General features: G+C 37.1%; 1 protein-coding gene across 5 annotated transcripts in view; it reads left to right on the top strand.

Moving 5' to 3' along the window:
• UNC13C (unc-13 homolog C) overlaps window positions 1–15,270 on the top strand; it is a 599,855-nt gene that overhangs the window by 319,323 nt on the left and 265,262 nt on the right. For all 5 annotated transcript variants that reach the window (XM_064485583.1, XM_064485584.1, XM_064485586.1 and 2 more), the window contains one exon: window positions 65–206. In XM_064485583.1, coding sequence (XP_064341653.1) covers window positions 65–206 — 142 coding nt within the window. The remainder of the gene's footprint in view (window positions 1–64; window positions 207–15,270) is intronic.

The following is a 15,270-nucleotide window of genomic DNA, read 5'->3' as shown; positions in this document are numbered from 1 at the left end:
TATTATCATTTTTTGGCTGCTGAGTAAATCTTTATATTAAAAGCGTTAATTTGGTTTGTTTCAGTGGTTTCTGCACAAGGCTTGCAGGCAAAGGACAAAACGGGGTCAAGTGACCCCTATGTTACAGTTCAAGTTGGAAAGAACAAAAGAAGGACTAAAACCATTTTTGGAAACTTGAATCCAGTATGGGATGAGAAGTTTTATTTGTAAGTATATAATGTGCAACTATTACAAATGCTAAAATATTTGAGAAAAATGTTAAGACAGGTGTGCAAAATACATAAGCAATAATTAGCTTATATCTTAATTGTGTTAATTAGATTAAGAAAATTTAATTCTATGCAGAAATTACAAAAAGTGAAACTAATATTATGACTTCACTTAGTAGTCTCATGATGCTTGTTATTCTTCATCTTCGGAAGCAAGTGAATAAAAAGAATACTCCAAAATGTGGCACGGCTGGGGTGACTTTACAGGGAAAAAAGATGACAACATGGTCTGTAACTGGAATTGACCCAGCATAGCAAGGAATTGACAGGCTTGATCCAGCAGTATCTTGACATCTGAAGATTTATGACTAAAGGCAGTGGAAGGACTTTGGGTGTCAGCTGACCCATCACGCGTACACCAGCCTGTATTGATGAAATGCTTGATGGTAACTTTGAAAACCTCTCATTTTCTGTGAGGTCATTTATTTTTAAACTTCTTGTATCTTGTACCAGACCACAAGAAATCATTTTTTTTTCTGTCGAGGGTTCTTTTCTTTCCCTCACTCCTCCTTAGAGAGAGATAAGATGACACCCAATTACCGTTTGGTAGAAATGAAAATCCCTATGCGTTGAAAGGCGGACTGTTCTTTTTCATTCCTCCTTTCTTTGTTAATGGTTTAAACATGAATCTCATTAACATGCTAAAAAGTAAGCAAACCCAACACATACAGTCTTGTTTGGGAATGTGGACAGTAGTGTATATGAAATAGAGAGTTTCCTGTGTATATTGGCTAGTGAGGGGAGTGCTAAGAAAAGGGTTGGAAAATCAACGGGAATCAAACAACAGTGAGTGCCATAGAAAGAACTGGGAGATTGGGATGATTACGCCTTTCAGATTGCTGGGAAAAACCGTATTAATATCTCTTTGTTTATTAACAGAGGACAAGAAATCGATTCATAGTCACAAATTCTTACTCCTAACGCAGTCAAGTACATGAATAAAGCAGGATAAGGACCACAAAGGGGAAGGACAGGGACTGTGACAAAGTTGAGAGCAAGTGACTCATTAAAGAGACAACTTCCATTTCTGTGTGATCATGCAAATACAATGCGGCTAAAGCTTCTGATTTCTTAGGGGGATATGGAAATTTGAACATTTAAAAATGGCTTTATTATGGTATAATTTAAAAAAAACAAAGTCTATGTATTTAAAATGTACAATTTAAGTTTTGACATGTGAATATTCCCATGAAACCACCACCATAGACAAGAAAATGAGCTTATCTATCACCCCAAAAAGGTTCTTCATGTCTCATTGTTGCCACCCCTCCTGACTCCCCAGAAGATAGTCACTGATTTGCTTTATAATGCTATAGAATATTTTTTATTTTTCATTTCTAGAATTTTATATAAATAGATTGTATAGTATGTGTCCTTCTCTTGCGTGGTTCCTTTTATTCAGCACAGTTATTTTGAGATCCATCCATGTGTAGGGTTTAGCAATAATTCATTTCTTTTTATTGCTATGTAGCATTTTCACTGTATTAAAATAGTAACTGTTTATGCAGTCACCTTTGGCCATTTAGTTTGTCTCTAGTCTTTAACTGTTACAAAGTAAAGCTGTTAGGAACACTTGTGTACAAATATTTGTATGGACATAAGTTTACATTTCTCTTGAATAAGTACCTAAGAGTAGAATGGCTGGAACATATATTAGGAGTGTGTTTAATTTTTAAGACTCTTCCCAGATGATTGTACTGGTTTACGTTTTCACACCAATGTATGGAAGTTCCAGGTCTTAAATATCCTTCCAACACTTGGTAAAGCCAGCCTTTTACATTTTAGCCATTCTAATACATGTGTAGTGTTATAGTGGTTGTATTTTGCATTTCTCTAGTGACTGATGATTTGGAGCATCTTGTAATGTGTTTATGTGCTATCCATACCTGGTTACTGTCCAAATTAGTTTTTACTTACTTACCTGTCCAAATATTTTGCCCATTTTTATTGTTTTTGAATTTTTATACAAGGTTTTTATATTTTACATTGAGGTCGACTATACATTTTGAGATGATTTTTTAATGTGGTGTAAGTTATAGACCCAAGTTCATTATTCTGGGTATGGATACCCAGTGGTTCCTGAACCATTTTTGAGAGCACTATTCTTTCTCTACTAAGCTGTTTTTGCACCTCTGATAAACTTCAGCTCTCAGTATTGATATGTGTGGAGCACTTTCTGCATTGTTCACTGTGATCTCTTTATCTATATGCCAGTACCACACAGCCTTTTTTTTTTTAATGCACAATCTTGATTACTATAGCTTTACTTCTTAAAATCAGCTAGTGTTAAGTTCTCCAACTTCTTCTTTTTTTTCAAAGTTTTATTTTATCTATTTTAGAATCTTTGAATTTTTCTGTGAATTTTTAATCACTTTATCATTACACACACACACGTGCGCACACACACACGTGCACACACACACACACGCGCACACACACACACACACACACACACACACACACAGCCTGATACAGTTTTGATTGCCTTAGCTAAGACTTCCAGTATAATGCCAGGTGAAAGTGATAAGAGCAGACATCTGGCCTTGTTCCCATTCTTAGATGGAAGCTGTTCCTTTCTTGATTAACTATGATATTAGCTGTAGCCTTATTGTAGATGCCACTTTTCCAGTTAAGACAGCATCTTCTATTTCCAGTACACCGGAAAGTTTTGATCAGAAACTGATGCTGTATTTTGTTTAGTGCTTTTATTGCATCTTTTGAGATTATCATATGATTCTGAATGTCATTTTCAACATCTATTTTAGAAGACACTGTTCCATTGTCTTTAAGTTTGCATTTTTTTCTTCTTTTCAATGAGAAATCTGTTGTTGCCCTCTTTTTCTGTTCCTCTGTATGTATCTTTTTCCTCCCATAATTGCCTTGGAGTTTATATTTTCCTTACTCATGTGCATAGTTTTATTATGATGTGCCGTGTTGTAATTGTCTTTGTGTTTCTGGTACTTAGGGTTTATTGAGCTACTTGGGCCTGTAAGTCTGCAGTTTTCTTTAAAATTAGGAAAATTTTGGCCATTATTCCTTTAGCTGTTCCTTCTGCCCTTTTCTTTTGGAGATTTCACTTAGACATATATTTGGCATCTTGAAGTTGTCCCCAGTCCACTAATGCTCTGTTTGTTCATTTTCTATCTCTCCCCTCCCTCACCCACCCCTCTTTTCTGTTTCACTTTAAATTATTTCGATTACTATGTGTTTAAATTCACTAACCTTTTCTTCTGTAATGTCTAATCTACTGTTAATCCAAGCCATTGTCTTTTTATCTCAGATATTTTAGTTTCCATGTCAGGAAGTTCAAATTGGGTCTTGGCATCTTTCATGCCTCCACTTAACTTTTTTTTTTTTTAATGAAGGTTTTATATGGAGGGCAAGAGTCTTAAGGTCACAGGAGAACTGAGAAGGTATAATGGTTTCCCATATGCCTGCCATCCCCACGTGTGCTTTGTCTTGCTGTATTATCACCGTCTCCCACCAGGATGGGGAGTATATTGTTAACACTGATAAATCTACATTGACACATTATAATCACCCAAAGTCTGCAGTTTACATCACATTTCTTTTAGTGATTTACATCCTGTTTGGCCAAATGTATGATGACGTGTATCCATCATTATGGTGTCATATAGAGTATTTTCATTGCCTTAAAAATCCTCTGTGCTTCACCTGTTAATTCTTCCTCCCTCCCCAAATCCCTTGCAACCACTGATATTTTTACTGTCTCCGTAGTTTTGCCTTTTCTACAGTGTCATATGGTAAGAATCATAAAGTATGTAGCCTTTCCAGATTGACTTTATTTTCATTTAGTCATATGCATCCAAGGTTCCTCCGTGTCTTTTCATGGCTTGAGAGTATCTTTCTTTTTAGCACTGAATAATAATTCACTGTTTGGATTACCACGGTTTGTTTATCCATTCACCTACTGAAAAACATCTTTGTTACTTCCTAGCTTTAGCAATTATGAATAAAACTGCTATGCAGGTTTTTACATGGACATGTTTTCGGCTCCTTAGAAAAAGTGCCAAGGAGCACAATTGTGATCATGTGTTAAGAGTGTGTTTAGTTTTGTTAAAAAAAACAAAACAACAACAACAGAAAACCTGCCAAGTTGCCTTCCAAAGTGGCTATACCATTTTGCATTCTCACAAGTAATAAATAAGTTTCTGTTGTTCCATATCCTCTCTAGCATGTGGCATTGTTCGTGTTTCGCATTTTGGCTGTTCTAATAGGTACATAGTGGTATCTTGTTTTATTTTGCGTTTCATTTCTGACATATGTTATGGAGCACTTTTTCATTTGCTGTTTTGCCATCCTGTGTGTCTTCTTTAGTGAGGTGTCTGTTAAGGTTTCTGGCTCATTTTTAAATCAGGTTGTTTATTACTGAGTTTTAAGGGTTGTTGGAATATTTTGGATAAAAGATTTTATCACATGAGCCTTTTGAAAATACTTGCTCTCTCTGTGGTTTCTTTTCTCATTCCCCGACATTGTCTTTCTCTACTTAACTTTTTGATTCATGCAGTACTTACAGTGACTGTTTTGATGTCCTTGACTGCCACTTCTAACTGACATCAGTGTCCATTCTTGGTCAGCTTTGAGTAATAGGTTTTTGTCCTCGTTTTGTGTCATATTGTTCTGCTACTTCATGTGTCTGGTCTTTTATACTGGATGACAGACATTGTGAATATTACCTTGTGGTTGCTGGGTATTTTTGGCATTCTGTAAATATTCTTGAGCCTTGTTTTGAGACATAGTTAAGTTATATGGAAACCATTTGGTTCTTTAGGTCTTGCTTTTAAAAATGTGCTCAATGGTAATGAAGTAGCATTCAACTTCAGGCTAATTGTTCCTTGATACTGAAGCAAGACACTTGCGTACCTCCTGACTCGTGAATGATGATGTGCAGTAGACTCAAGCACTATTTCTGGCCTTGGTGACTGTGGGGCACTGTTACATCTAATCCTTTTGATGGCTTTTAACCTGGCCTTGGGTGGTTTTAGCCCATGCATGCGCTCTTACTCAGTTGATTGCTCAGGATGAGCCTGCAGCAAATTGTTGGAGTTTTCTTTGTTCAGTTGTCTTCTTTTTGATCGTATGCCATGTGACCTCTAGCTGCATTGGGTTTCTCAGCTTTTCATCTCTGTCTTTCCAACTCAGGAGAATCCAGTGGACCCCACCTGGGTTTCCTCTCTTTGCACAATGGCCTGGAAACTCCCTGAAATCACTCTTCTTCACTGACAGATCTTCAGTGTACTGAAAAACAGTATATTCTATATTTTGCTCACTTTTTGATTTTTCACATGGGAGGAATCTCTCATTCTTTTTACTCTTTCTTGACTGGCCTAGAAAGTCTGGGACTCTGAATTAAATTGATAAGCAAAACAAAACAGAACAGTATGAGAGCAAGCACAGAAAATGTCAAACAGCATGTCACTTCTGGAGATAATTAGTCCATAGGTTGCCAGCTGCAGTCAATGAAATAAAGCATCCATTTAAAGAAATACAGTAGTACAAATATTTCTTCTGTTTTTTTTTTTCTTTTCTTAATTCTGCAAAGTGTCTCCCTTGACAAATCAGCTGAATAATGGTAAGTACATTCATGTGAGGAAACTGCCCAAGACGAAGATAAAGTCCACCCAAAAGAATTAGAGACCTCAGTGCCCAGTCCTCATTCAGGTCAGGTCAGGAATAGTGTTTGTTCCCACTGGGCAGGCTAGGAAGCGTCACGATTCCTGGGGTGAGTATATTGGAATGAACAGTTAAAATATGAATGATCAGTTTTCTAATTGGCAGCCTTTCATATAATTCACTATGCTGCATGCCTGTTCTCCTTTTGATAGAAGGCACCATCTCCACTGGCAAGAATAATATATCTATTTTTTAAACAACAGTATTTTCAAGGGGGAAGAAATACAAATTTGAGTTTATTGCACTCTGCTGTGCATATAGTATAAACATACATATAATTTGCATATTTTTCACAATATTTTTTACTTTACTGACAAAATGTTTATGAGCTGTAAATGAAATGATGCTCCCCAAATTTTTCTATTTCACTCCTTCTAGAAGATTGAAAGTGAATGCCTGAACTTCCAATAGTAATTATTTTTGTTGACAGTTACCTAAACTACAAAATTCCATTTATATTATTGAGGTTCTGTGTCACTGTTTTGAATCTTCTTATGCATGTTTTCATTTTACCATGAAAATGGCAAACTTATCTTCCTTTACAAGGGGTGTTCTTTTGCAGAAGTGATGAGTTCCTAGTGAATTTATGTGCAGATTTAAAAAAATGCATACATGACACAGTTGAGCTCATCCGTGCCTCCCACTACCTTGGCAGCCCTGCCCTGTGAACTGGAGTGGAAAAACGTGTCCCAACATTCTGAAAACAGGATGTCTTATTGATGGTTCCGCTTTAGTTTGCATTTTGGGCAATCTCCTTAAAGTCTGAGCTTTAGCTTCTCTTGTACGAAAAGGTGGGATAATACATACCTCATACGATTGATGTATTTGTTGAGATAACATATATAGAGCTTTTGTCACTTGTGAAGCATTGACAGTGGCACTTACATCATTATTATTAGCGTTCAGAACACGATCACATTCTTTGTTCTGAGATTCAGGACTTAGAGCAAACGTAGCAGTGATACCTTCAAATCAACAAAGTTCCATTCTGAATAGTGAGGCCAAGAGATGTCTGATGAGCAAGGTGCTGTGGGAAGGAAGCACAGCTGAAATAAGAATCAGAGAGTTGAGACTGGGCAAAATATTGACGGATGGTTTTCTTCAACTCCCTCATTTTACTGATGAGAAAATCAAAGCTTTGGTTATAGTAGAGCCAAGACTATGAAGCAGCCCCCTATTGTGAAGCCAAAAATAAGATACAAGTAGAAATTAAAAAGTGTATTGTTTCCCACCTTCAAACTCCTCCTTCAGAAAACCTGCAGTTGGCCTGAACCAGGCAGGCAGTCACAAAGCTGATAAGATGACAATGCAGATGAAGTCATTTTTCTTTTTTTCTTTTTGCTTGAAAGCTTAATTGTTCCCCCATTAATGACACTTTGATACCCTCAAGAGATTAACGCTAAGTAATTTCAATTTTAATTTTACCCTCTTACCATAAAAAAAGAAAGTTTGAAATTTTAATCTTTGCAAGACCGTGGATATTGTGTGATTGTGGAATGCAGCACTCTGGAGAGTGTTTACAGAGAACAGAGCATGACCAATTAAGCCCTTGCAGAAAAACGGGTTAGGAGGGGCTGTAAATATGTGTAATTGTGTAATTCTTAAAATAATCATGTGAGGATTAAGACAGTATACATCAAAGTGATTTGAAAATGCTAAAATATTACGTAAATCTAAGGTGCTCATTATCTCTGCTTTTTCTTCCTAGTAAGTTACATATTTGATCATTTCATAATTAATTATGACATTTGATTTTATTTTCCCGTGCTACAGTTAATGAGATGTTTTATACTTATCGTAAACCATTCTCTGGAGGAAAAGGAGTAAGTTTCTCCCACTGGGCTCTAGAGAGACAATGGCAGTAGAGTCTGCCCAGTTGAATAAGATGTTTTGTGGTGAGGAGACTTGCATGTGTTCTCTGTGTTGATACTGTGCTTTCTAGAGAACTCTATAGTCTAGGTGCCTCATTGCTAAAATGAAATAAAAACAAAATTTCAAGCCAACTCCCTCCTGAAGGGGCAGTAGGCAGCTTGTGTTGGCTGTCTTTTTCTGATTGGTATTAGCCATTGAAGTAAAGAGTTATTTTAATAACAGACAGTCTAGTCAATCCGTTGCCTGTGGGAGGAGTGCATACATGCCCTCGTTTGCTTAAGATGGTGTTGAATAGGCATCACAGTGGTGTTTAAATATTCTAATCATGTATTGACTCAAAATCCAGCTCCGCTTGCTTAGTGGGGTATCAGTTAAATTCTGCCCACACTTCCTGAGTGTCCGTTACATACAAAGCACTGTACTGGGTCTGTGGAAAGTACTGACTTGAGTGATTTTCCATTATGCCAGAAAGCTATCTGACCTTCATGTTTGTAAAGCTGAGTTTCAGAACTGTTCTGGTCCCAGTGTGCTTCACGACCTCCAGGAAACCCCCTAATCTCTCTGAGTCTCAGTTTCACAGTGGGCATCATGCACAGAAATTATTCCCCACCTTGGCTCAGTAAGGTTATTGTTACAAGATAGTGTACAGAAAAGCTCTTCTAACATGTAAGCACCAGAAACTTGTAATGTTGTGGTTTATAGAGGCGTGATTGTCTTGGCTCTTTGAAGTATATGCCACTCACGTTCAGTTCCCAGCTACCCAGATGGGGTGGCACACGGACTGCCTCCGGCCCAAGGCTCTCTACCATGCCACGTGCTGCTAGGCCCAGGGCTGCGTATGAACTAAGCATAAACTAAGCTCCCTAGGAGATAGCATTTAAATACTCCAATTAAATGAAAACGTCTTTAGAGTGTGGCAGGTTAATATTTTAAAATGATAGCCCGAATATAATCAAGGATTTGATTTATTGCCTGGATGACTAGCACAGGCCACTCCTGAGCCGCCTGGGAAGGGAGCATTTCCTCGGTTGTCTGAGCGAGCTTGCAGTGATGAGATGGGCACAGGGAAGTCATTTGTCAAGAAGATAGTTGCACAATTGTCTCAAGCAAGAAGGAGTGTAGTCATGCTTGGCTGGGCTGCAAATTTGTTTACTAATCATTGTCTACACTGTGAATATGCTTGGCAACTGGGGGGATATAATAACCAATATTGCCTTCACTTAGTAAATGGGGTTGAGCCATTACCCATCCACACATAGCAGAGCCAATAGAAGAGCCGCCTACTTCAGGTGAGTGATTCACACCAGAACTTAAGGGTTTTATAATAAGCAGAGGAAGAAGTGTAGAAAGATATCTGGACTGAATTCAATGAAATATGAATGTAGGGTCACCAAAAAAAATTGATTCACAATAAACAAACCATGAAATTACAGATCATTACAGATCCTTGAAGACAGCACTATGATATTCTATAGGCCCAGATAAAGGGGACCATGTACTTTACTTAGTTTTAAACTGAGGATCAAGTGGAATTCAAACAAAATCCCTCCTATCTTTTGGGAAGAGTTAGATTACAAACAGCAAACCCTTGGGACAATAGTGATTATTCTGTACAGGTCCTTCTGGGTGGGAAGGAAGGATCTACCTTAAAACTACTCCATTGAAACAGACATCTCTCCAAAGAAGACAGCCAGATGGCCAACAAGCACATAAAAAGATGCTCGTCATCACTAATTGTTAGAGAAATGCAAATCAAAACTGCAATGAGATATCGCTCACACCAGTCAAGAACGGCCATCATTGAAAAGTCCACAAACAATAAATGCTGGAGAAGGTATGGAGAAAAAGGAACCCTTCTATACTGTTGGTGAGGATGTAAATTGGTGCAGCCATTATGGAAAACAGTATAGAGATTCCTCAAAAGACTAAAAACAAACTTACCATATGATCCAGCATTCCCCTCCTGGACATGTATCCAGAGGGAACCTTAATTTGAAAAGATACATGCACCCCAATGTTCATAGCACTATTTACAATAGCCAAGACATGGAAACAGCTAAGTGTCCATCGACAGATGACTGGATAAAGAAATTGAACTTCTAGAAATGAAAATACAGTGTGTTAAATGAAAGGTACATTGAACAGGAATGACAGAAGATTAGACATTGCAGAAGAAAAGATGATCGAACCTAAAGACATGATAATAGAAAGAAAGTGAGATAAAACACAAATTTAAAAACTTAACAGAATAATTGAGACAACTTCAAGCAGCCAAAAAGCACCTAATTGGTGGTCCCTAAAGGATAATAAAGAAAAATGGGTATAACAATATTTGAGGAAATAATGGACTTTTTTTTGCAAATTTAATTAAAATTATAAACCCACAGGCTCAAGAAGCTCAGTGAATCTCAAGCATAAGAAACATGAAAAAAATTACACCATAGTCAGATTGCTCAAAACCAGTAAAGGAAAGAAAATCATGAAAGCTTCTAAAGAAAAAAGACACACTATGTACAGAGAAAGATGGCAGCAAACGTTTATGCTGTTTGTTGCCCAATGTTGGCAAGGATTTGAGGAACTAAAGCTCTGTTGCCGGTGAGAATGTAAACTGGTACCACCAGTTTGGAAAACAGTTGGATTCTTGAAAAGAAAGCATGCGCCCTCTGAGGAGCTGTTCACACATACTCAGAGCTGCTTTCTTTGTAACAGCTCGAGTCTGAAAACAACCCAGGTGTTCATCAGTAGGTGAATGGATAGACAAGTTGTGCCATATTCATAGACTGAAATACTGAGTAATGAAAGGGAATGAACTCTATTGGTATGCACAACAACTTGGATAGATCTCCAAATAATTATGCTAAGTGAAAGAACTCAGGAAAAAAGAGTACACACAGTGTAATTACATTGATACACAATTATAGAAAATGCAAAATGCAAACTAATACTAAACTAATAGTCTAAGACATCACATCACTAGTTGCTTAGGGAATTAGAAAGGGAAAGAATAGAAGAAAGTGATTGCAAAGAAGTCCAAGAAAGCTTCTGGAGGTGATGGATATGTCAGTTATATCAGTTGTGGTGGTGCTTACATGGGTTGAATATGTACACCAAGACCTAACAAGTTATGCATTTTAAATATGTGCAGTTACTTGTCTGTCAGTTATACCTCAAAAAACTGTTAAATTTAAAAAGCTTCTGAAAATTAATTTCATCACTTTGTTAACAGAATCAGTACTCCAGTTATGCATTTACACTCTAGAAATTCAAGATAAGGTTGACAATTCCCAGCTTAAAATATTTCAGCTTATTTTTTGACTTTACAGTGGTGCACAAGCAATGTGCATTCAGTAGACACTGTACTTCATATTCTGAGTTTTGATTTTTTCCTCGGACTAGCAGCATGCAGTCTAGTACTTGTGATGCTGGGTGGTGACGGCGAGCGCAGCTCCTAGTCAGCCATACAGTCATGAGGGTGAACAGTCAGTACATTTACAGCCACTCTGCTTTTCACTTTCAGTGCAGTATAAATAAATTACATAAGATATCCAATACTTTATTATTAACTAGGCTTTGTGTTACATAATCTTGCCCAATTGAGGATTAATGTAAATGTCCTGAGGCCAAGCTATGATGTTTGGTAGATTAGGTGTGTTAAATGCATTTTGGCATATTTTCAACTTACAAGACATGTTTATCGAGACGCAACTCCATCAGTAGTCGAGGAAGATCTATCTATATAGAATTGCTGCTTCTATGGTGACAATGATCATGTCAATACCACCCCTTGTGTTCTGGAAGTTTGGGGTTTACAGTGTTCTTCTGCTCATCTAATGTCATTTAAATCCTAGAAGAAACCCAACGTCACTGGCATTTGTATCCTCACACTTAAAAACTGAGAAAAATGAGTCTCAGGCTTTCCTGAAGTTGAAGGTAGTAAAGCCAAAACCTCAGACTCCGCCTTTTTTCCCCTAAGTTCTCAACTGTCTTACTTGAGGCTTGTTGAGGGGCTAATTGGTACAAAGTAATGTAAATTTTTCATCGTGTCCTCATTGATTTCTATATAAAAAGTCATTACTCAAAATTAAAGGAACATGGCATCTTAGGCACATCTACTTTTGTTGACCATTTTACCCATTAGTTAATTGTACAACATTTTAAATCACTTTTGATATAGTCCCTAGTAATTTTCATGTCTTTTACATATGGTATATTGTTTTCCAACCTAAGTTTTGAGCTCCTTGAGGGGGAAGGTCTCCTAAATTAATGTTGGGTACAAAGTAAGCCTAAAAATCTACTTAATGATTATTTCCAGATGTAAAGTTCTAAAGTTAGTTTCTTACCAATGAACATATCTTTTATAAACGTTATTTTGTTTATTCGCTCTGTTGTTGGACCCTTATTTTTTCCTTCTTACTGTCCTTTCAATGATTTTTCTCCAGACAATTCCAAAGCTGTGTCTGTCCTCTCTGTATGCTACTTGAGCATTGCTCGATTAACTCAGACATTTACTTTTTATTAGCATCACCAGTAAGTTCCCCAACCTGATGAAAACTTACTAGTGCCTTTAGACTTCACGGTACATTTTTCCTTTCAGTTTTGTGTCTCTATCTAATAAACTTTGATACTACTTTTGATTAGAGTTAGACTTGAAGGTACAAGAAGGGACAAAGTGTATCGACTTATTTAGAGCACTGAAATAAGCAGTAAAATAACCTATTAAGCTTTCACTGTCACTAAATTTTGTCATCCTTTTATGCTCTGTTAGAGAACTAAGGATAAAATCAAGAAAACACAGAATGGAAAACTACCACTGACCCCAAGGAGACATTTAGCATGTCTTTTTATCTCAAGATGTCATGTGGGACTCTTTCTGCGTCATATTACTTTGTGAAGTTTTACTATTGCCAAATAGTTAAGTTTGTATGTTGAGAAAATTCCATCAAAAAAGGAGACACTTTTATTTTTTATATCTCTGCTAATATAAGGGCCATACTTAAAATGTTTTAAAGCATGCTTAATTAAATATTTAATTTTAAGCTACTGTTTATTACACCTTGCTTTGTTCCAAGGAGGAATTGAAACAACAAATAGTCCAGTTTTGCTTTTCAGTTGTGTGTTCAGACACAAACATTGAAGTGAACCAAATGATTCAAACCGAAACTGCTTTGTAATATAGAAATAAAGTTGAGGAGCACATGGTAAATTGGGGGAAAGTTACGTTGCTGATACTTTTGTGCACTGGCTTCCATCCGAGTCGTCAGAGGCTGGGGCCTACTCTAGAACGAGACATGAGTACCAGTGGTAGCCCACCGGCAAGCAGGAAGAGTCAGCCCCCTGGAAGAGTTTATGTTTATGGAAAACGGGTCAGTGCAACATGCAACTGGAGAATAGCTCTTATGTGCATGCTGTCTATCTACTCAACTGGCTAACTTTCCTGACCATCTCTGGCCATCTGGCCTTGACCTTAGACCTCTGACTGTTTCTCCAGGCTTTTAATGTGCCTCACCTCCTCCCCCTTCTTTTTTTTTTTTTTTTAATGCTGGCACTCTTTTCAACTGCTTGTTAGAATATTTTCCTTTTTATTTATCTGTCTATCTCCTGTCCCTGATGAGGATGGATCCTACCTTTCTAGAAATTCTTTAACATCCAGAAGTTTCGACTGCTGCTTATTTTAGGGTCTAAACTTCAGGGTAATATATGGGTTTAAAAATCCTCAAATTTTCTTGACTAGACAAAATGAATCCATTGTCTGGTGGGGAAGGGATAGGGAAGTCCCCTGAATACTGCCTGAATTTCTTGAAAAGCGTTTCATGATAGTTTCTAGCAGTCCCCTCTAGGATCAATGCCGTTATCAAATGAATCCAATTTAGTAAATCTTGAAGATCTTTGCTATTTGTTACCTCTCTTTATTTGCCCTCTCACACCACCACCACTAATGTCTTCAGTATCTTGATTAATAATCAGACTGTATTTTGTGAATGCTCTGGTTTTTTAATCTAATAGAATTTCTTATATTTGCCAAGTACAAACTGGATTCCCAATTAGGACACAGACAAGATTCTGTTACATGGAACTAGTCATTGCTAGGTCAAACTATATGAAATTGCTGATGGTCAACTCTTTTGACCTACAAAAATGGCTATTTCATACGGTTCAACTTGAAGTGATATCTTCTGTTACAATGAATTCTATCTGAATTATCACTCATACTTTTATAGCATCTGGAGGATAATGTTATCTTGTACCTTTTTAACTTAAGCTATGTTTATAGTTGATCAAACTATGTTTATAGTTTATGTTTTGGAAGTTTGGAAACATTCATATAGACTTTTTTCAAATCTGAAACTTTGGCTTAATGTTCATAATTATGTAGTTTCAACTCTAATTTCCAAGACACTTGAGTTTGTGTTTTAATGTTAAAGGGTAGCTACTGCTCGTGGGCATCAATGCCAAAACTTCACAGGTGCTATGAGGTGGTTTTTTTTATGTTTCTACAGTGACTTTTTGTTTTGGAATTCCGTCTCTTTGTATCTTTCATAATACCCAGCAAAAGAGTCCAGAGAGGTCTAAGGTATAACCAGCATTACTATTTATGAATTCTTAGGCACAGTTGCCCTATTCCAGATAATTGGCTGAAGGTTAGATTTAAGTGGAAAAGTTAATTGGAATGTAGGATTTCCTCACGTTTCTTCTCTTCTTTAGCAATCCCTTGGTGATCAGTGCAGCAGTTTTCCGTAAGCCTGTGTTCTCTTGCTGTGTTGCTGATGTTTGGAATGAGAAGGATGTTAGTTAATAGTATTTACCTTTATGATTGCTGCTTCTGACTCAAGTGTGGTGCTCAGATAAAGTCTGGTCAGGCAGCTGATGGAGCTGCAGCTTGCTGCTAACATTCTCATCACTGCCTCTCACTGCCTCAGAGTTTCTTGGGAAAATAGCACCTGTTTTCTTGTTGAAAGTGAGGCAGAGAACCTAAGAGAAGGGCAACTTAAGTGTCTATCAAAATGCGCGCTGACTGATTCTGTCTCTTGCCAGGGACAAAATCTGACTATTTATGTTAACCCTTTTTCTTTGGCAAGAAATAATTATAAGCTCTTTAGAGGTCTCTTTGCTATGCAGTGGGGGAGGACATTTTTCATTAGTTTTTTTTTTTTTTTCCTTTCAATTGGACTGGTATGGGATAGAGGAAAATATGCAGAAATAATGTATATACATGTTTCATTTATACAAGATGTGCTCCCTAAAAGTCAATATGATACGAGAATTCAACTTTCTGATTAGCAAAGATGGAAGAGTGATAATGCTCAGTATTAACGGGCGTATAGAGAAGCAGGCACAGGTATAGCACATACTAGCTTCCTGCAGGATGTTTTAATAATATGTATGTGTGTCCTGTATACAGATGTATATGTAATTGACATAACTTCCAACCTAAAAA

This window comes from Camelus dromedarius, chromosome 5, assembly GCF_036321535.1.
Source record: "Camelus dromedarius isolate mCamDro1 chromosome 5, mCamDro1.pat, whole genome shotgun sequence".
Classification (NCBI taxonomy): Eukaryota; Metazoa; Chordata; class Mammalia; order Artiodactyla; family Camelidae; genus Camelus; species Camelus dromedarius.
The sequence above is the reverse complement of the archived record's forward strand: the minus strand, read 5'-3'. Positions and strand labels throughout refer to the sequence as shown.